Source organism: Bemisia tabaci, chromosome 2 (genome assembly GCF_918797505.1).
Source record: "Bemisia tabaci chromosome 2, PGI_BMITA_v3".
Lineage (NCBI taxonomy): Eukaryota > Metazoa > Arthropoda > Insecta > Hemiptera > Aleyrodidae > Bemisia > Bemisia tabaci.
In genome coordinates, this window is record NC_092794.1 from 60,225,641 (window position 1) to 60,249,108 (window position 23,468).

At 37.1% G+C, this 23,468-nt stretch overlaps 1 protein-coding gene across 5 annotated transcripts in view; it reads left to right on the forward strand.

Annotated features, from left to right (window-relative positions):
- Positions 1-23,071, forward strand: part of LOC109042719 (nuclear hormone receptor 4) — a 136,851-nt gene extending 113,780 nt beyond the window's left edge. For 4 of the 5 annotated variants that reach the window (XM_072295975.1, XM_019059624.2, XM_072295976.1 and 1 more), the window contains exons 2-13: positions 2,393-2,497; positions 4,693-4,807; positions 5,282-6,742; positions 7,896-8,044; positions 10,032-10,093; positions 11,093-11,236; positions 11,542-11,676; positions 12,129-12,257; positions 12,853-12,987; positions 13,687-13,879; positions 14,461-14,591; positions 15,368-23,071. In XM_072295975.1, coding sequence (XP_072152076.1) covers positions 2,393-2,497; positions 4,693-4,807; positions 5,282-6,742; positions 7,896-8,044; positions 10,032-10,093; positions 11,093-11,236; positions 11,542-11,676; positions 12,129-12,257; positions 12,853-12,987; positions 13,687-13,879; positions 14,461-14,591; positions 15,368-15,448 — 2,840 coding nt within the window. In that variant the 3' untranslated portion in view covers positions 15,449-23,071. Of the gene's footprint in view, positions 1-1,543; positions 2,200-2,392; positions 2,498-4,692; positions 4,808-5,281; positions 6,743-7,895; positions 8,045-10,031; positions 10,094-11,092; positions 11,237-11,541; positions 11,677-12,128; positions 12,258-12,852; positions 12,988-13,686; positions 13,880-14,460; positions 14,592-15,367 lie in introns of those variants that run through there. The other variant, XM_072295974.1, reaches the window with a different exon arrangement.
- Positions 23,072-23,468: the final 397 nt, after the last annotated feature.

Genomic DNA, 23,468 nt, shown 5'->3' on the forward strand with positions numbered 1-23,468 from the left:
CCTTTTCCGCCCATTCATGCTGTCATGCTGCTCGACCGAGAGCGAGAGTGTAAGTAGCGGAGACGCGAGCGTCTGCGCGGGCATTACGTTTACGTAACCTATTGAGCAATCAGAACTGAGCTCTCGCTAACCACCATCACCATCGCATCCACCATGGCTGTCGGATCAGCCAATCAGAGAAAGTTCCCTCGTCGACCAATCAGAGGCCCGGGTTTTCGACGACCCCAAACCGCGGCTCTTTCGGCGCATTCTTCATCTTAGTTCCGCTGTCCACACACACACACACACACACACACAAAATCTAAAAAGGTTGCTGTCTATTTGGCTTTCAATCTTACTCCCCGTATGAGGGATATAATGTCGAAACCGTGCACTTGATGTACTATTGTGTTTGTTTTCTGTCTGAGAACGCTGAAAGAAGCAGATGATTCTTTTGATTTAATTTTTCCTCTGTAATGTTACCGACGCATTGGAGTTTTATTCAGAGAAGATACACATTCCTACTTTCATAACAATCATTTATCGATACTCTTAATGGTTTACGTCCTTAAATCTTCTCACTTTCGTAGTTGGATAAGAATTTTTAGGAAGGGCCTCATTAATATTTGGATTTTGTTAATTTGCTCATGCGCCTCTCAGGTTCAACGGACCGGTTCGAGCCTTACTTTAGTCACGTTATTTTATTTTTTAAGTTGCTCGTTTAATGTTGAAATGGTCTGGAGTACAATTTAATTAAAGATTACTTTCCTTTATTGCCTTTGAGCATCCTCTTTTCTCTTTCGATCGCGGAAGACGCTTACTCTAGCTCAAGTTGGGTTAGGCGCGGTAACGCATCTAAACTAACCTCCCGGTAAGGCGTGAAGTATCGAAAAAACTGAAGGCGCTCGCGGACGCGTCGTGCAAAGACTGAGAGTTTCCTGTCAACTCAACTTATCGAAGAGGATAGCGCTCGTTTATTTGGCCGTATTCTAACTTGATATTTGCCGTGACGTTTGAACCTCAGTTCTCAGCGCGTGATGTTTAAGAAAAGTTATTTTAGTCGAGTTTATTTTAGGTTTAATGGGTCTGTTGCAGTTAAGAGATGTAGTTCAGAGAATATAGCTTCTAAAGGTAAAATTTGTCGAAAATCATAATCGACACGTATATAAAGTCTGAAATCCACGTCCTAGCCCACAATTTGCGTATTGCGTATCTTTTTTCTCAAACCTCTCGCGTCTGCACGCACTTTGTTCGACGATTTTGGCATCTAGAATTAGCATAGATAAAGATGTAAGAAAACCTATGACAAATATAAAAACATGCAATCGCGCATATACTGTCATGAGTTTTCCTCAGATGTGAATCCTGTCATTTTAAAGCATATGATTACTCTTCACTTAGAAAAAAAAAAGTGGCAAAAAGTACCCAATTCATCCCTGCATGACATTACCGTTAGCATTTCAGTTTCGCTGTCCCTGAAGAATGTAAGAAAAGACTCTCATTCGAGACGCATGCGGCAAATATAGATGTATTAAAAAATCGGGGAAATGGTTTTTAAGTCCATTTGAAGTGTGATTAATCCAACAAGGGAATTGGGTTAATGACTGGCGTTGAGATAACGACAGTAAATTGATAAAATGTTGCGAGCAGACATGCCACTATTGAAAACTATACTGAAGAGACAAATTCAATGTTCCACCGGCAAGAATGAGTTAAATTCTTAATCACACGCTTAAATCTTATCACATTTCGCCTAGTTTTGGTGTCCTCACTTTTTATCGTTTCTTCTCTGTTTTTACGGCGTTATCTATAAAATGAGCCTACAAGCTATGATTTTTTCAGCCGATTTTTTTCAGTTTGCACTAGGAAATATCATGAAAGAGTGCTAACGCCAACAGCTTCCTGTGCTCCTCCTTTTTCTTGATGTTTTATTCCAAAATGATACCGATGAACCATGTTCTCCACAATATGACAGAATTATGCTAGAGGGAGAAACTTCTAGGACAATTTTTACTTCTAACTTATTTGGAAAACTTTCAATGTTTCAAATAGTAGCTCCTCATTTACAACAAGTAACCATAAAAACACATTTTTTTTTAGAAAATGGAAAAAGATTTTTGGCAAAATCTTTCAAAGTCTTTAATAACTTCTTCGAAATGGAGGCTATTGAAATTTTGAGTTTTATATCCCAGCGGATCAAACTACCACTCTCAAATCATGGTAGGTACAAATCATCGGTTTGAAGTAAATAATTTCTTTATTTCTGTCATTTTATAGCGGTATTACTTACACTGCCTGTTACTGGAATAAGTTTTTCTGTGTCTGAAAGCATGCTCAACACTATTCGTATGTTTTGGGGAAAAAATTGTGCTCTCGCATTTTATCTCATATTTTTTTCTTTTTGTTTGTGCAGGAATTATGACCCTGACAAGACCCCCATGTGACTTAAATACCATGAGCCTTTTTCAAGACCTCAAGTTGAAGCGACGCAAATTAGATTCTCGGTGCAGTAGCGACGGTGAGTACTTTTAATTTCAAGATATTTTTTACTTGAATCCTCTGGAGAAATGAATGATGTTTCCCTCATGTCATAATTCTTTGAAAGCCGTCAGTTTATAATTTTTTTGGAAACATTTAATTTTTAATAGGGAGCCTCATTCGTGTTCTCTCATAAACCTTATGTCGAAGCTTTGGATATGTCAAAATTGAACTGTTTTTTGAGCGATTTCCATGATAACTCGAAGGAGGAAAAAACTAGAAACTGTCTCAAGAGTTGAGAGACATTCGTCCGAATTCGATGCCTCGGTTTGCAATCTTTTTAAGACGGTTCAAGCAAGAGTCAATAATTCGCACTCGAATATGAAGTTATTATTCATGACCCCTAAGGCTGTTTCGTGGTCAACGACCCAGTCTCCTTATCTAACTCCATGCAACTAGGTCACAATAAACACTTCACTTTACATGCCTCTTGCGTCTTCAACGTTCTTATCGCGACGGGATACGTCTAACCCTATTCATAGAGAATGTGTTCTAAGAAGACCTTAGTTAACCTCATTTTCTACATGCATTTGTTCCTTAACTTGAGGATCAAAACTACTCCCCCCCTCTACACTCCAACCCCCGTAAATTTCGAGAGGAGATATATTTCACGAGAAAAAAAGTTAGTATTCACGACTTAAGCTTCTCTTTTTTGGAAAAAAATTATCGGACGTTTTATCAAAAGTTGCTTGTTTCTGCTACTTAAGGTTTTCATAGAAATTCAAGTTTTTACGCGGGGAAAAAATTATTCAGTACAGGGTCCGTAGGATTTTTCGTTATTTTATTTTTTTTTTTTATTTTTTTTTTCTATTTTCTTTTAGTAAGCCTTATGTTTGGTAACGTCTTTTATCACCTGAGAGAGTATTCCTGCAGCTAAAGGTCTCTAAGTATTCGCGATAGGTTTCCAATTACGGATAAATCATTCATTTTTCCCATGAAACTCTAGACAACTCTGTCAAATCCTGACTCGAACGATTTTCCTCATGAATTTCATCTTGCAAATAGGAAGGAAAAAATCGAGAGAGAACTTGTAGAGCATACACATCAGGTAATATCCAGATACGGGTTTGTTATTTCCATGGTATAATTCGAAACGATCTAGAGAAGTTTCTCTAAAAGTGAAATGTGAAAAGCGTTCACTCCTTACCTGGGTTTAAGTAATGAACTTGTACTTCGGTGGACGAGGTGTACATCGTAAGATCCTTTAAAATTTTGCAAGAGCACGCTGAAAGTTCCTTGAATAGCGATTACTTTCACGTGGAGGAATGTGTTTTTGCCTACTCGCTCTTACGAAGGAAAAACGTTCTCTGTTGCTCGTTCGCTTTGAACTCCGCTCGATAATACAGAATGTCGTTTATCTGCATTTTTTTAGACTAGCCAGAAATATAGCTCCCACTAAGCAAATGCTATTCCAGAATACGACAATAACAGAAGATATCACGAAATATACAATACCGTTTTTCCTAATTCTTGAGTTTTTACCATTAAAAATGAGTTTTTACGACCATCGAATCAGAATTTTTTTTCTTATACCATCTCTTTGAATGGAAAAACTGAAAGCTTGGAGTCCAGTTACTCGAGAAGAATATGACTAAACAATTATACGTATAACAACCTTACAACTTTCGCGACACAACTTCAGATATTTTCATCCAATGTCGATGTCTGCAGATTGCTGAAAGAAATTCTCACCACCTCGGTTTGGCCGATTATTCTGATAGGAGCATGACGACGACCACATATCGACGGTGAAACTACCAAACCACGTATCTCGGTTTGCGACGTCGTCAGACTCTACTGCTCACATTTTATTTTTTGAAGTAAAAAACTACTAACGTCCAGTCCTTGAAATTTTCACGGAATTTTCTCCGCTTTGTGCGGAGAAAATTCCGGAAAATTTTCAAGGAATGATATTGTATTTGGTCTACTTCAAAAAAATAAAGTATGCGAGCGTAGATTTTTGAACACCGCAAACGAGATACGTGGTTTGGTAGTTTCACCGTCGATATGATATTTTGAACGTACCTTCCCGAGCTAACAATAAGTTAAAAAAAGCGTGGATGTAAACGTCGCACATAAGTCATCAAAGCTCATAGCTACAGGTCCATCCATTTTTTGCATGCATTTCTTCTATCATTGTCTCATGCGACTTTTTTCTCTCCATGATTTTTTCAGGAGAAAGCGTAGCCGACACTAGCACGTCCTCTCCTGACGTCGTGGGGCCTGGCTCACCCTGCGTCAAAATGGAAATTGTCAGGGCATCACCAAGTCCTGGCACCATTCGTGACAGGTATGTACCTACTCGTCATTAAATATTCATTCTCTCATGTTTTTAGACAGAGAGCTTTTTCAGCTCACTGAATTTATTTTGCATGCCCTGTCAACATTATTGAGAATAATCCTTCAACGATTATATTATTTGAACCTTCTATTATCAAAATTTCAAGATCTTTTTAATGTAATGTAATGGTTTAGTTCCGCATAAGCATTATTTCTTAAATCATTATTCCTCTTAATGAATTTACCATGACGAGGATGTAAAGCACAATAATATCCAAGAGTGGAAACCTTAAATAGAATAGACTGCATTTGCATTGGACTATAATTCTCCCTGAGTCACTTGTGTGCATAGTAATTATGTCACACACAGTTTTTACCGCCGATTTAGTCCAGATTGCAAATGTAATCAATTGCAACACAGTTTCCCTGAGTCAGTTTTTTAGTTGCCGAACGTTTGGGACAAAAATTTCGTTTCTGCTTTCAGGACGGCGTCCCCGGATTCAGTTCTACCGGAACTCCCGTCGCCGGTCGAAGAGGAGCGGACGGTGAAATCCATGTGCATCAAAGAAGAAAGGATAAGCGATAGTCATTTAGAAAGGTGCCTGAAAGTGAAGCAAGAGATCAACAACAGCGTCTTCGACGGAGGCGGAGACAGGCAACGAGCTTCCCCTCAACAGACGCTCCTGCTCATCCAACACCACCACTCGCACCTCCAACCCCAGCAACAGCTGCAACAGAACCATCGGCAAAACCAACAACAAAACCAACATCAGCAGCTGCAGCCAAGTCCCCAACAACAGCAGCAACAACAGCAGCAGCAGCAAAATCATCATCAACAACAGCAACCTACGCAGCAGCAGCAGCAACAAGCACCCCCGCCGCAAGCGCAACAGCAGCAGCGGGAATCGGTCGTGACGCCGAACTCGTGGGCGTTGGTGGCGCAGCAGGGTGTGGTGGTCTCAACGATGGCCAACAACCGGCTCAGCGGAGAGCGGTGCGAGGCGGCGAAGGAGCAGCTGAGCTTCGAGAGCAGGGTGGCGACCCCGATCCAGAGGCGGGAGTCGGTGCTCACCTCGAGCGCGAGCCCCTCGTCGCTCTCGCCGAGCACGACGTTCTGGGTCTCGACGGTGGCGCCCGGGACGAGGGTGAGTTCGCCGATGGTGAGCTCGCCGATGGTGAGCCCGGTGACGACCCCGATGGCCCCGAGCGGCGGCCGCATCAACGGCGTCCGCCCGGAGCTCATCGGCGGCGCCAACTACTGTGATCAGATGAAGCCCCCGCTCTCCTCGCCTCAACTCAAGCCGGTCACCACCAGCGTCCGCACAACGCCCACCGTCATCATGGGAGAAGCCGGCGGCGTGAGGACCATGGTCTGGTCCCAGCCCAACGAGTCCAACCAGCAGCAGCAACAACAACAGCAGCAGCAGCAATCGCAGCAGCAGCAGCAACAACAGCAGCAGCAGCAGCAGCTCCACTCGCCGCAGCAACTGATGGTGGCAGCGTCGACGTCATGCTCGTGGTCGCCGTCGGCCTCGCAGTCGCCGCTCTCGACGGGGACGATGGGGAACAGCGAGGAGTCGGCGGCTCAGCTCCTGCTCAACCTGGGGCAGGAGCAGCAGCAGCTCAGCCTCCGCCCGTACTCGGTGTTCCCGGCGCCGCTCAACATGGAGAAGCTCTGGGCGGGAGATCTCTCTCAATTGCCCGCCTCGCAACAGATCCAGGCGCTGAACCTGAGCTCCTACGGGGCCGGGCCCCCGAGCTCCTGCTGGCCGGTGCCCTACATCAAGGCCAACGGCGACGCCCACGCGGCCGGGCACGCCCTCAACCCGGGCCCCGTCGTCCAGAAGATCCACGAGGAGACCGAGGAGGACGAGCAGCCCATGATCTGCATGATCTGCGAGGACAAGGCCACCGGACTCCACTACGGCATCATCACTTGCGAAGGGTAAGACCGCCACAGTAACCACAACCCCCTTCCACCCCCAACTCCGCACACACAAGTAGCATTATTCAATGTCATAGTTGCACTAGTTGACAGTTTTCTGGCTAAATACGAATCTCAGCTCAACTTCGGTCATCTTTTGGTCAGGTAGTGTCACTGAATTTCGGCGAGCTTTATCGAACATCAAAGTTAGCACGACAGATCTGCTTGATTGGCTATAAATTGCTGCACCGAGTTGTTTAAACCAAAGATAGGCAACCAGCAATACTTGAGTCGAAACATGTTTCAACTTAATGCAACGAGTTTCGACAATGATAGCTCCTCGGGGCGGATAAGCAATCTGCACGTCAAGACATCAATCTATAGTTGCAAGAATCAACGATTTTGTTGCAAGTTGTTTAAACTTTGCTACTGGCAGACAAAAACAGTGTTGATTCATTTTCTGGCTAATGCGAATCTCAGTATCTAGTAGTCACTTCAGGTAGTGTTAACTCAACACTCGATACTCAATTTTTATCCAGAATGTCGGTCTGGTTCCTTTCTGCTTGACTCAGTCCAAATGCCCATGTGCACGGAAAGAGTAGCCTGTTTTTCTCTGAAACTAGCACCACAGCTAATAAAAAACGATCTCTTGGTTAAGGCCTTAAGGGGGAGGGGGGGGGGGGTCTTCAAGTCCATCTCTGTATCCAGATATCCAGTCGAGCTCTCCATGCCTAGATAGAGAGCATACATCAGGGGGGTCGTCTCGATTCCAGCCTTGAATCCTCTACACAAAGTGGCAACCCCGCTAATGTATCAGCTCCCTATTCGTGCATTGACTGGATAAAGAGGTGGGCTCTCGCGTAGCGGCGGGGGGGGATCCTCGCCACCGCAGCCTCGACTTTGAGGGATTTTTTGAGCTTGAGGGTTCGTTTTAGAGAGAACCAGTGGTGCCATCGTGTTTCTACCGAAATTGTACACAAGTTGTGCACCTACCAGTCGGCTCTGAGTTAGCGCCGACAAAACTTCCAATAACCGGCTTTGCTCTTAGTTTTTGTGCCAACTCCTCGAAGACAAAGTGCCCCATGGTCTAACAGAGGTAGAGGAGGTACCAACCCTTAACTCAAGTGCTCAGCCAGATAAGTTATAATAAACGGACCTTCTTTTTTCTTGATAGGTGCAAAGGCTTTTTCAAGAGGACCGTGCAGAATAGGAGAGTCTATACTTGCGTTGCAGATGGCATTTGTGAAATCACCAAGGCCCAAAGAAACCGATGTCAATATTGTCGCTTCAAGAAATGTATAGAGCAAGGAATGGTATTACAAGGTTAGTGTTTTATCGCTGTCACTTCTATTTTCAAAAAACTGTTTGTGTGTATGTTTATACTTTTCCTCTCCTTGCGCTATGACATCCCCCCCCCTTCCTTTTCAAAGTGAAAACGGATAGAGTTGAATCTCCTGAATTTAAGTTGCTTCCACGAAAAAAATTCGAACACAAAATTATTTGTTGAGGCCAAATAATTACGAGGTATGAGTGAATCCTAAATAATCGTATCCTATCCTACCATAAATTAAAATCGTAAGGCTGAAATTGTACACGCTGTTTAGTATAATTATATCGGGGGTGAAACTAGTAGATCACGTAGGTATCGAGTTTGCGATGTTTAAAAATCACTGCTCTAATTTTATTTTTTGGAAGGAGAGCAAATCAATATATCATTCCTTGAGGTTTACACAGAGTTTTTTTTAAAAAAAAATTAGATTTTCAAGCTAAGTGAGGAACCTACAGGAAATTATACGGGATATTCTTGGATTTTCCGATTTCAAAGGGGGCAATGAAACATGAAGAAACAAATTTTCAATTGAGAATCGTGTTACTTAAATTAAGTTTTTGAAGGAGAGAAAGGGCTGGGAGAATGCTCATTCCGCTTCTTGTAGAAATAACGCGAGCCAAAAATATGAGTTTCTTATCGGAAAATGTAGTCCAATTGTTCAGTCCTCCTCTCATATAATCATGCCATGATGCCCCTGGTAAAAATTGGCAGTAGAATCTGTGTTCCAAAATACCATAGACCTACAGCCGGCTGTAGATTTCCAATAGCTATGGCCGGCAACACAATTTCTTACAGCCATTCATAGCCGATGGCGATTAAGCAACAGCCAGGCGATAAAGTGTAAGCTAAACGTTACTAATTACGGATGCTAGGACTTAGTTAGTTTTTGAAATACTGCTCTCTTTTTGGGCCGTACTATCTTGATTTATTTTGCGAGGAAAGCTCCGTACTCTTGAAGGATGCCTGCCATTCCTAATAAGTTGGAGCGCCTTCAATTTCGTACGATACTGTGCAATACCTCTGGTGTGAAATAGTTGCTTCAAGCGCCGTGGCATGCTGCGGCGCGGCGGGCGGGCAGAGAGCGCAAAACGCGCATTGGCGCCTTCAAACCTAACAGGGATACTTCACGCATTGCGCAATGCGTGAAGTATCCCTGTTAGGTTTGTAGGCGCCAGTGCGCCGCCGCTCCGCTTTGTGTTAGGCCCTAATATTTAATCTCGTGGAGTCAGCGTTTTTCAATTCATGGCTTTGAAATGTTTGCACACTCTGTATGGATTATTCTCATTTTAATTGATGAAAAAAAATATGTAGTAAAGGAAAATATAATGTGCGTTTTGTAACTATTAAGGTGATTCCGTACAAATTTAAGGATTTACAAAGCACACGAATTTCTGCACAATTTCTTATAGCCTTTTATAGCCGATGGCGAAAAAGCAACAGCTTGGCGATAAAGTGTAAAGCCCGGCGATAGGAACTATAGCCCGGCTGTATAATTTTTTATCGCTTCGTGTAGCCCGGCCGCATGATTTTTTCCACTTTCTACAGCCAGCTATATGATTTTCTATCGCCCTCTTCAGTCGGCTTTAAGAACCACTACGGTATTTTGAAACGCAGCTCGTATTGCCAATTTTTACCAGGGGCTTTTAATTTTTTTTGCTGAATTGTATTTTTTAAACTTTCTCGATACTTTTCATTAGGCTGGCAGTGATACATATTATATACCTGGTGTCAGGCTGCCAGGGGGCGGACCCCCCAGTCTCCATTAATATTGGACTTAGAAACTTTTAACAGATGCCACAGTTTTTCCTGGAGCCCAGCCGGCCAAGCCTTTTAGTTTGAATGTGAAATGAAAACAACAGAACGAATTGAAACAAATGTGCTGTGTACCTATGCCATGTTGTAATCTGATGTAAAGAGGAATAGGAACCAACTCTCGCTGCACTCCTGCTTGATCACTGATTTAATTCTGTTTGTTAACAGCTGTTCGAGAGGATAGAATGCCTGGAGGTCGGAATTCTGGAGCTGTTTACAATTTGTACAAGGTACGTTTCAAGAGATTCCGGTTTTTGCAACTTAGGTCAATTAGCTCCCTGGATGTTTTGCATCAAACATTCAGTCCCAAATTAGGATATGTTACATTTCTTGGAAGGAGCGCTCTTATCTAAAGGAAAAAGTGTTGTATACCAATGGCTGCATTAGGAAAGTGCGTGTTTCCGATTGTGACGATGTAAATCTTTGCTCAATTTTTTTTTTTTTAATTTTTCCAAAGAAAATCAACCAACAGTTTTTCCTGAACTTTTCTGTGAATTTTATTCACTGATTCAAACTTTTTCACAGAAAATTCCAAGGAGGTATTTTAACTGCTTGGTTTTTTTTTTTTTTTTTTTTTTTTTTTTAAAGATAGAATGTAGTCAGAGATTTTGAAACATTGCAATGCAGATACGCATTATTTTAATTCAATTAACGATACATTGTTTTTTACAGAGAGTAGGTAGGTACTAAAAATCTAGAGACAAATGTACCTAAGGGAAGCATTCCAATCAAAATGGTCCAAAAATATATCTCAGTTTGAGGCTCTGAATCATTTTTAGAAGTTTTGTTTCGTTCATAGTTTTATAGTTAGCAAGATTTTAAGCCATTTTTGAGACCCTGTTATTTTTTCATTTGAGTTGGGTAATATTCATTATTCATTCTTTAAATTTTGCAGACCAGTTGACATTAGAAATGCTATAATGTGATAATCTTGACCTTGGATTCGACTTACTTTTTACTCATTATGCTCATCTGAAAGATTGAAAGATTTCTTTAAGGAGTGCAAGTGCCCTCAGGCACCATTAATTAATATAATTTTCTAAAATAACCTTCATCCAGATCAAAGGTATCCAATACCAAGTACCTAGCTCTTTTCTTAGAATTTTCTACGCGCGTCCACATGGAACAGCTCTCTTTCTCTGACATTTTAGATGCCATCCACTAAACTTTGATAAAACTCTATGAATTTTTTATGTCTCTTCATGCTAAATTTTTCAATTTGATTACAGGTTAAGTATAAAAAGCATAAGAAGAATACAAGAAATGGGCAGTTAAAACTTGAGGGTAAGCCAAACAAAGGACCAGAGCCAACCATTCCTGCGCATCTTGTCAATGGCACAATTCTTAAAACTGCACTAACTAATCCGAGTGAGGTAAGTTAAAATTCCAACAAATTTTTCATTTTTTCGGCTCATAGATCCTGATTTTGTGGAAGAAAAGAGCAAGCATTTGCTTTATGAGGAAAGCACACCTATTGTCCCTGTTCAAATTAATTTACTACCATACATTTATCTCTTATTTATAAGTACTTTTGTCATTGCTTGTTGTAAGCCAAAATGATTAATATTTCTCCTCTCCCAAAGCTTATTTTCACAAGATTAAAGAACAAAAATCAAACTATATCAAAGTTTCAATTATAGCTGTTTTTATAATTCAAAATTGTATCATATTTCTACAGGTTGTTCACTTGCGGCAAAGATTGGATAATACTGTCAGCTCGTCGCGTGATCGAAACTTAACACTCGATGCCACCCTGTCAATGATACAGGGCTTAGTAGACTGTGATGAATTTCAAGATATAGCAACTCTTCAAGTAAGTATTTCACTCTGCAGTATCCCCATTTTTAACCACAACTAATTGAATCTTTTATCTATTGATATGGATTCAATGGGCAAATTTGGAACTAAAGTGGCAATTCCAATAAGGAAAGCAGTTAAAGTAAATTTTTGTGTTTAGAATAGATTAGGAGCTCCACAAGTATTCGGAATTATGAACTCATTAAATTCTATTTTGCTCCCAGCTCATTGAAACTTTTCATTTTTTCCATCCTGGAATGAATGTTTTTATAGACTTAGGCGGTTGTACCTAAGCAGTCAAGAGAACAATTTTAAGTTCTTTCATGTTTTCCAGTTTTTTAACTAGCAAGAGAAGCATGAAGGAATCACAGATCAGAAGATGCCTGAAAAAAAAGAAGCACCAATTGGTAGCACTAGGTTGATTCACTGTTCTGCTTTTAGTAATGAGAATATTTTTTTCTTTTGCAGAATCTGGATGATCTTCTGGAGCATAAATCAGATTTATCTGATAAACTAATGAAAATAGGAGATTCAATTGTTTATAAATTAGTTCAATGGACGAAACGGCTTCCTTTTTACTTAGAATTACCTGTAGAAGTAAGTATTTCATGTTTCATCTCACATTTTTGAGAATCTCAAAAGGTGCCTGTTCATTTTTGGTTTCAGATGAAAGGAAAGGGAGAAATCTCTTTTTGTGTGGGGTGAGGCTACCTATATTTTTCAGAAATTAATTTTGGCCTCTCGAAGGTCTGACCCCCCTTCCTTCAATTTTAAGAAGTTAAATTTTTTTAAGATAAAAAATGAAAAAAAAAAAAAAAACCACTCAAAATAACTTATCTGACTACTAACTTCTTATTAATTTGATCCATTAATGTTGCTGCAATGTTTTAAGAAAAAATGAAGTGAAAGTAAAGAAGCAAATTATTTTTTCAAACTTTGAGAGGGGGGGGGGGTAGTAAGGCTGTGTAGTTTTCGATGTAATGTTATATATACCCCGAAAAAGTCCTTTTTGACCCATGGAATCAGTACTTGAAATCAAATCCTCACTTGTAACTCTGAATCACCAGCTGCAATCTTGAAAAGACCAGGAGTAGGAGATTGTATTTCAAAGACATCTTTTTGGAATTGTCTCTAATAAAGCTAAGTGCTTTTTTGTAATTTTCTCTTATGACTCATTATCTCTTGGTTTCAGGTACATACGAAATTACTAACTCATAAGTGGCATGAGCTACTCGTACTGACAACATCTGCATATCAAGCAATTCACGGAGCTCACAAACTCGGTTCCACTAGCACTGACGGCACTGAAGCGGATTTCACGCAACAAGTGAGTCCCACACGATTTTTCATCAAACTTTTACTGTTTGAAATCCATTGTTTCATTTCTGTGTGTAAAATTTTCAACCATTCATAGTAATTTCTCAAAAAGCAATTGAAAATATTTTATTCCTGTAACTGCCCCTGCCCCTCCTTACTGAGGATGTGAAGCCCCTCCTCAAACAAAAGTGTCCTTTATTTTTGAAACTCGAGATATCTCAAGCTTCTATGGGTACAAAGCATACCTCAAATAAATAGCCGTTTTTAGAAATACATTTATAACAATTTTTAGAGGTCTCTTAAAGAGTGTCGTGAAGGGCAAAAGCTTCAGTATGGAAAATGAAACAAGCAAAAATCAAATTCTATGAGATACCATTAAGCTGTGGCTCTCTGGGCGAAAATTTTGTCTGGCTGTATCCACAAAAGGGAAGCCACTAACGTTCAATGAATTATGGAAAAAACCACCTTTGACATGTTCTTTTGAGCCGGAGGTTGAAACAAAGTCATCAAGGGGCTCATTTGTTCATGTCCTGTAGCTTTTCGCAAGTTGTTGACTGTAGGGTCAAAATTTTGTCTCTTTAAATGCACCTATCTTCTAACATTTAGTCAGGAAAATGATTTGCCCAAGGGAGGCGCCAAATGTTGTCTTTTGTGCACTTCATGCTGCAATATGTTTTGATTTCATAATTCAACTCAAATTTTTCCTCAGGTATCAAATAATTTATGCACACTACAAACGTGTCTGACATCAATGATGGGGCGACCCATTACGATGGACCAGCTCAGGCAAGATGTTGGACTGATGGTCGAAAAAATCACACATGTTACCCTTATGTTCCGCCGCATCAAACTACGTATGGAAGAATATGTCTGTTTGAAAGTCATAATAATGCTCAATCCTTGTAAGTGTACATTCTTTCCTACATCCTTGGAGCAAACTTGAAATTTGGTGTCTTTCACATACATACCCCAAAATTTTACAGAAAGAACAATCAAAACGATGCTCATTCAAAAACAATCATTCACTGAAAATAGGTAGTGAAATTTTAAAATTAAGACACCTATAATGAAAACTTATTTGAAGGTAATTATCAGTGCATTGATTGTTTCTAACAGTGCATACGTTTCTTTCAGAGATTTATCATTCAAGCTCAGTCTTATTTGATCAAAATAACAATTTATCAACCACAAACTAATGACAGCCATTCAGGGCCTTTTAAATCAGTGGATAAATATATTACGAATATTGAACATTAATAAATTGGAACTTTCTCCGTTTTTAAGCACTCACACTTTTCAATTTAAATTTTTAAATATCATACATTTAAAAATAGTCCAGGGAGCTCAAGAACAAGTAGTGAGTTTTTAAAGAAGAAGATTTTAAATTTCTTGATTTTCACTAACTAAAAATAATCTCTTGTCTCGTTCTTATTATTGCTCACCTCAATATTTGTTGTAATTTTTTTTGTTTTTTTCTTTTCAGCTAATCGAGCAGGAACTAGTGAATTAGAATCAATACTAGAAAGATATATGAGTTGTTTGAAGACTTATGTAGAAAATACAGCTCCTCAGCAGCCTAATCGTTTTCACGATTTGTTAGTACGTCTCCCTGAGGTAAGAATAGCTCGTTTTGTGGGTGAATCATTCAAGTAATTCATACCTGTCCGATAATTTTTAAAGTAATTTTCCAAGTTCACAGCAAGAACTACTTGCTCGCTGTTAATTCCCCCCTTTTTTTTCTTTCTTCAGTAATATTTTAACCCAAGTAGCACAGTGCAACAAAAATATTGAAATTAAATTTCAATTTAATTTCAATAAAATTGTAATTTTTTTACTATTAAATTGCAATATTTTTACATCATTTAGTCGATTTATGCCAATTTTAAGCAATCAATAAAATGAGCTTCAAGTGTCAGAAAGATAGGCAATTTGCAATGCATTGAAAAATTGCAACTTATTTCAATTTTACTGGAATAAGTTTCCATAAATGGGGCCCCTTCAAATAGGAGTTAGGCAACATACACAACACTCAATGGAATTGCAAAATGTTTACTCCGCAATTGCTACTTTTTGCAATCTATGGTTCCTGGGAAGGTAATATACAACGATCAATACACTCAACACATCTAGAAAGCAGTGTGATTCTTTTGAATTGCTGTAACCGTCTTTAAGTTTTGATCAATCACTTGTGCTTTCCACTAGAGTTTCAATTTGAAGATCATAAATGCTAGATGCATTATTTTGTTTAGCCAACACATTTCTCCCTATTAGTTCCTTGTTTATAACTCGTCATCTTTCCTCTTTTCTTTCTTTTTCTTTCTTTTTCTCAATTATTTAAGTAATCATCTCATTCATCGTCTAATTAACTTGTCTCATCTCTTCTGTTTTAGGTGCAGTCTGCAGCCTCGTTATTGTTAGACAGTAAAATGTTTTATGTACCATTTTTGTTAAATTCTACCATTCAAAGGTAGTAGGTAGTGAATCACGGAATTGTTTAAAGTCTGTATAATTTGTACATTTCATAAAATTTTAGCAAATTACTACCATTTGTCTTGTGAGCATTTGAATTTTCCAAGAAGAAAAAGAAGAAGTAAAAAAATACCTTTTATTCTTTCCGCCTGTCTCATAAGAAATCAATTTATCCTGCCAAAGTGAAATTTCAGCCGTCGGGCTGAAAACATTTTAGTTATAAATTTAATTTAAGTTCAAGCTTAACATATGTATGAGATAACTACCATTTTTGTGTTGCCGTTGATCTAGTTACCATTATTTATTTTGTAAGAAACTATCTCAGTAAAGTTTATTTAGTTTTCCAAGGTTTACCTGCCTCTGGGCCGACTGTTTTTATAACTGACGAATTTAAATTGTAGCTATATAAGCGGCATGCAATTGAAATCCAATGTTCCCCATTCCGCCATTTTTACCTCAAAATTTTCGATCTAAACTCTTTTTCAAACTTCATCTCTCAACTTTTCTCCAAGTACCTAATAGTATCATTACCTTTCCAACGTTGAGTCTATTAAATAAACTTGATGATATACCTTCTATATTAGAAGTTCTTCTCACTTTAATTTTTTCTGTGAAAAATATTATTTAGAGTGTAAATAAAACTCTTAAAATCAACTTTAATTATAACTCGTTAACCGTACGAATAGTAGATTGTAATAATATGATAACGATTGTGAAAAAAATCATTACACTTAAACATCTACTTTTGCGCTTAGATTTTATTTCTTTACAGAAATTTGCTTTACAATTAAGTCGGTCAAATAAAATAAAATAGCTTTTTTGTTAAACTAAAGGTTTGTTGAGTGGCCTAACGTAACCTTTCTAAAATCAGAGTGCGATCAGTTTAATTTTAAAAATTCATTATCAATGGTTGTTATTCATAGGAGCTAACTGATGCACTCATCTTAAGTGGCAATATCTACTTCACAAATGTAACGTTAATCAGTATCTACGTAATCCCACATCATGAAAGAAATTCCAGTATGTAAAATGAACGGGGGAAAAAAACAAACAATACCTGTTTACTTTTTTGCCATGAAATTCTATTTATTCGCAGTTTTTAAAAATCTCATTAAGGAACTAAAAGTATGAAAAAAGAGGCACCGAATTGAATATTTCAGTATTGTCATTAAATTAATGTTTGTTGTGGATTTCAACCATTTTCATCGATAGACAAGAAATGATCAAAGAAGTGCTTTATGGTCTGTAGATTTAATTCAAGTGTTATCATTGTTTTTGTACCTATAATACTATTCTTTTTCATCAGTAGTTTTTTTTTGGTTTTTTTTTTATTACAATTCTTACAATTACTTTTGTAATTTTTGAATCCAGCTTTCTCACTGCCATTAAAGCATGGAAATTTAAAATTACCATTTGTCACACCCTTTTTTTCTATTTCATATCATTAAATATCAAAAGCAAGTCAAATTGGAATAGGTATTGTACTTTTTATTAACCTGTTTTTTTTTTTTTTCATTTTCCCAAAGCTTTTTTCATTTTTTAAGTCCTTGTTGACTTATTAGATTACCATATATTTTTGATTGGTTCAAATTGATGTGCTTGTAAAACTAGAATTACAAACTTAATTGTTGTATCACTTAAGAGAATGAGAAAATAGCCCCAAACTGCTGTCTCATTTCAGCTCTGTCCCAGACCACGGGGAATCTCTACACACTCCCCCCCCCCCCCCCATTCTCTCTTTTTCTAGCTTGTTCAATTCTCATCTCAGTTGAGTTAGGTAATGTAAATTAGTTGACTTTATTTCTTACCAAATCAAATTATTGATCGAATCAGTTGGTTTTTGTTTTTATATATTCTGAGGCTTTGGAAAAGTAGAAGTTCCTAAGTTTTTCAGTTATTTTCGCTTTGATTTTAACTTTAAAATTCACCCTCTCTTTTGGAACTGAGAAATTGTTCCTCTTGAAAGTTATTATTACCTTTTTTCTGTAATTTAGGAAACTTTGAGTTACTTATGTAGAGTCATTTTAGATCACACTCCTGGGTCTACCCCTTACTTTTCACCGGGAAATATTCAAACACTTCAAAGCATGTCATTAACTATGCCCTCTCTAATTTTTAAATATATTTACCCATTATGTGGGGAACTTGCCCTTATATGTTTTTCATCAAAATTGTTCAATTTGTTTTTTGAAGAAATTCAAAGAGAAGAGAGTGCCTCTATTGGCACTTATGATCTCAGTTTTCAACCGAAAAATTTGGATGAACCATACTTAGTATCAAGTGCCATAATCTAACTTGGACTTGTTTCAGTGTTTGCAGGCAAGATCTTGTTTTGAAGTTGATCGGGAAAAGAAAAGAGAGAGAAAAAAAAACCCTGTAAAATAAGGCAAAAATGTGTCCATTAGGACAGTGGATCATCAACTAACATGAGGTTACCTTCTTCCACTCCCTTCCTGCCATCTCCTTCATTTTCTATCTATTCTTTTTAAAAAAAAAAGCTGACTTTTTTTCTCTCACATTGCCATACATCAAGGTAAAAGGAATATGCAATCTTTAGTTTTTTCCTGTCCAAACAGTTATGGAGGACATTTTGCATTAAAGATTCATAGATACAGTCTGATGAAATTTGGAGGAGTTTTTCCCTTACATTATCTTCCTGCTCTCTGTGACCAGTTATTGGAAGAGATCATGGTTTTACCCCCTGCATGCAGAAGTTGTAGGACCAAATGTTCCTTGTATAATTGTCCATGTGTTCTTAAAAGTTACCTTGTTCTGTTACTGTCTCTTTCATTTTCCCACCCTAAAAATGTGGATGAAAGCAACTTCAAAATCCCCCCCCCCCCCTTTAAAGAAAAAAACGAAGGAAAGAGAGAAACCTTTTCAGGGTTGTAATTTTGACTACAGCATGAAAATATTTAAATGCAAAATCCAGTAAATAATTCTGTAAAAAGACGCATAAAACCTCTAGAATATTGTCAATTTCATGTTTAACACCTTAATATTCAAAACGTTTATTTATCAGTTTTCCATGGAGTAATTTTGTGACACCACTTTGATAACAAAAGAAAATAATAGTCTTTCAATAGATATAGAAATGAGAATAAAAAGTAGGAGTGTGTGAACCAGTCCCTGGAGATGATTTTAATTTGGCTCATAATGGATATACATGGACACTGTATTCTGTATGTTTATTTATTAAATGAGTCATCTCCCTTGTGTTCTGTTAATTTATTGCTTCTTTCTTGTTTTATTTCGTTAATTTCTCAAGGAAGTGCAAGCTCTTTTTAAAGGCTATCTTCTCAAATACTACAGCGTTTATAGGTATTTGTTATAACTATGACCTTTTCTTGTAAATACTTATGAGCGCATAACTGCACCAAGAGCTATACCTAGAGGTAAATATTTAATCCTTTCCATGCATTTGTGTGTGCATTTGTACATAGTCCTTCAAACTTTGGTACATGCGTATCAAACAAGGTGGTGAAAAATTTACCAGTTAATTTGTACATAAATACCTATTAAATTAACAATTTACTTCGTTTCTATGTAATTGATTAGTGTTACCATTTTTAAGTCAGTCTAATTGTTTTTTTTTCTTTTCTTTTCTCCTTTTTTTTACCCTCTTAATTTTTTGCCCATTCTAACAAATATTTTTGTCTGTTACCAATTATTATTATTTTCTTCTTTTTTTTCAGTTTTAAAACAAAGCTTTGTTTAATGTTTCTTAAACACTTGTTTATTTTCATTTCTCTTTCCAATGAGGAGTCATAATTTCATTTCTCTTTACCTGTACTAAAAATGATCAGTGCTAGATCCCCAAAATCAAATACTTACCGTCAAATGTAGGAGTGCAGAATGATATACTTACATAGTCTCATTTTTCTAAAAATTCTTCTCTCGATCATCAGCTTGAACTATTTAAAACAAGTATCCACTTCACCTTTTTGTCTATTACATGTGTTGTATCAGTTTTTATTTATTTCTTTATTTATTTTTATTCGTTTTTCATCATGAATTTCTATGTAGAGCCATTTTGTCAGCATACAACTGCCCCAACAATTTTGACCTTTTTTCCGTTTCAATGATAAAGCTTAAGTGATGGCTCTTCAATGAACGTGCATTTTTAAATGGTCCAATTAGCTGCAATTTGGTATTTGAAGCAAGGAGCATGCAAAAAACTTGTTTGATCAGAAAGGACCTGTAAGTAAGTTGTCATAAATGTTGGGGCCCTCGGGACAAATATTTTCACACGGATACTCACAATCTCCTCGCTAAAGTCCAGCCTACTCAAATGTTATATCTAATGCTATTGTATGCGTTATTTTTTATAAACAAACAATCTCTTATTTGGATAAGCTTTTTTTTCTTTTTTTTTGAAAAAGAGGGAAAAAAGAAAAAAAATCTTATCAATTTTGAATTATTTTTAGGAACTGACTTTAATCTTAATGTGATTTCTGGCCTTCTTTTATACAAATATTTTTTAATTTAAGCATTGCTTAAGTAGGTAATCATTAATATGAGACTGAAGAATTGTAATAATAATTTGAAAGAAATCTTTCAAAACTTTGAAGAAAATTAAGAGGCTAGGTGGTTCTGCCGAATGAAGGGAAGAAGAATGTGGCTCCACATATTTTATTCTTTTCAATCTATCTTATTTATATTTGTTCCTAAGAGGCATTTTCAGAACCAGCATGTTCATACGATTCAAAAGCAAACCTGTATAAATACCTTTTCATTTGCACTCAACAATTCATTTTTCAAACTGGATATATTTATATTCAAAAGAATATTGGCATTTTTTTGTTCAAAATATTAGTATTGTGATATATGATACCTTATTTGAAACGGTATTCAAAATAATTTTAAATAAAATGACTTTTTGAAAATAATACAATTTTAAGTATTAAATTATTTTTAAATTAATTAATGTTGTTAAGAGTCCATATAAGTATCAGGAAACACGATTAAACTTTTGAACACAAGTGACTGATACATATGCTACGATCAATGACTGTAAATTACAAGTTTGAAATTCAATGAATGAAATCGTAAAGCAGTAAAAGCTCAAATATTTTATAAGAAAAAAGGAGAGACATTATTTTGTTACCGCATCATGATGTTAAAAGTTATGAGTTTTACAAATATCAAAATGTCAAATGTTTAACAAAAGTCTTGTCGAGAATTACATCAAATTTACCAAATTTTAGCCGGTGATTGGAAGATTAGATCATCTTCGTCGATCTTGCACTGTATAAAGTGTTGATGTAAATCTAAGATGTGCTCCCAAGGCATCTCACCAATGAAAAAGCGTTTCCAGAAGCAATATATCGTGTTGATGAATGCGTTTTCTATCTAGGAGAAGGAAATTTCTCTCGAAAACTGTGCACAATAAGATCTCATCATTCTCAAACTTAGGTGATTGATAGCTGTCACAATGAGTCAATGAAATATTTGCTCTAAGTTTTGTGAAAAATCACATTTTTCATACTCAGTTTTCTTAGTTGCTCTGCAATACAAGTTGCTTTACAGCTTCTCCAAATATTTTCCTCCCTTAAGACCATTCAATTTTTGTTTATTTGTTACGCAGGATTTTACTTCTGCACTGGAATATGAAAGAGTAACTTGTTATCGTTGGACATGTTTTGTAAATCAAATAGGAACACAAGACAGGACGTAAGGAAAGGAGGGTCAAGCATAGGTTTAGAAAGTTTTTGTCATCAAATTACTGCCGTTCCATTTTATTTGAATTCTGCTGAAATATTTGAGGAAAGCACTTTGAGGAGCAATCATTACCTTTTTGATTTCACTCACTAAATCTCATAAGAGTGTCTCGAAACTAGTGAGCCCTTCTATCCATGCACACCAACTTATAACTTTTGATTCTGTGATCAGCTGAACTTCTCAACTGCTGGCTTAAAATCAGAGCTTTTGGTATTCGTCTCTCATGCTATGGATCAATTAATTTTACCTTGTTTCCATGAAGTTTTTTGCACCAAAAAAGGAAAAGACCTAACCAATTTGCAAATGATTTCACTAACATAAGCAGAACTTAACAAGTGTGCATCATGATTGGATTGTATGGTTTGAAAACTTGTCATTTCATTTTTATAAAAACGTCCTATCGAATTGATCCTATTTAAGGCCTGTCATCGGCAGATTTTGATATCCACAGAAAATATGCATTTAGAGGATATAATCACTTGTCTGGATGAGAGGGGCAATTAGAATAGGGTCAAGCTTGATTTGGAGGAGGTAAAGGAACAATATCTAGAATAAGTAGCTGAGGTGGCTTGTTTTTGAATTCTGCAATTCATTTTCTTCTCCTTTTTCGATTCAGCTTCATTCCTCTCGAGAATTATTTCTTTGTCATTTAAATGCCTATTCACTAGGTATCGATTTTTGTACTGTACTTGGTAAATTTTCTATTTTCCTACCCTCTGTTCAGGAAAAACTTTACAGTTTTTTGGAATACATATAATGGAAAACGAAACTCAAAAAAAATTGTGACTTAAAACTCAATGTGAGTAAGAACTTAACTTCTCTGAAAGCTTGTTAGTCACAGCTTTTCCGATAGCTTTCAATGGCTCTTATACTATTTTCACCAAAATTTTCCTCCCGTTTTTCCTTCACTCGCTTCATTCCTCTTCAACTCAATTCCCCATTCCTGATGTGGAAACTTTGTTTTCCTCCAAATTGCAATGCAGACAAACCTTTGTTCAGGGACATCTAGGCGTAATGATTTGCTCCAGATTTGAGCAAGTAGGGTCAGAACACTGAACCGGCAAGCTGTAAGTCTGACAGTAATAACTTTCAATGACTCAACTAATTATTTCTAAGGAACAAAAGAAATTTAATTCAACTTTTATGAACATTTCACCTCAATGGGCCCCTGATAAGTTGGTGAAATATGTGAATGCTGCTTTGCCAGATGGGGACTACCTATGTGCTATATACCTCTGTAATTCCCTATAAAAGATGGAAATTGATAATTGTAGGTTCTAATCAGGCCAGCTAAAATGAAACTAAATAAGAAGATAAAAAAAGGTACGCAGAGCTTGAATGTTTCAAACTTTCAACACCGTTTACTTTACTATATAGATTTTAAATTAATATAGTTGGCCAATGGCTGACCATATAATTTTATTTGCTCCTGCTTCCATAGAAGTCTCATTATGGATACAAGCAGTCAGTTAACAATCATACGGCTACATTTAGATCATATAGAAACTTCAATGATTAGTCTGTAGGCAGATTATCAATGAAAAGTGAGTGTCTACATTTTGTTGACTGGTCAATGCCTAAATGTTGTCCACAATAAACACACACTTGAGCAGGAGCACAATTGATTGAAATAGGATCCCACCTCTTCATTGCTTCAATTCCTTGCTCTTTAAATTACTTTGATTCTTTCATTTGCTTACCATTTATCAATGTTTAAACCTGAGTTCTCTTTTTCCATTCGTAACCAAGAAAATCTCACACAATTCGAATTCTAGTTTTTTCATTAACTCCTATGATAAGGAGAAATGTACATATTTTTGTAAAAAGCTAACATTTAAAACTCCTTTTATGTACACCCCTTAATTTTAATAATATGTATAGTAAATTTTGTTCAAAAAAATCAATCGATTATCTTCTTCTTTTTCTCAACTGTCACCCACACCTTTTTTCTTCCATATTAGTAGGTTACATCCGTTGACTCCTGATATAAAATGGAGGGAGGGGGAATTCATGATAATTGAATGATCACATGAAATTATGAGGTTCAGAATTGATTGCATACAAGTTCTCCGCCTTAGTAAAGATTCCAGGGCTGTGTTTATGATTAAAGGATTTTGACTCCCTGGGCAATTGTCGATTGTGAAAACCAGCCCTCCGCAGAGAGGATACAGGCAACGTTGCTAGTAACAAAGCAGAGTAGTCTCAACACTGTTTTTGTAAAATCGTCAAGCAATATTGCAATAAAGTTTTTAGCATTACCTATTTCTGAAACACTATGAAAGGAGCACCTACGTAGTAAAG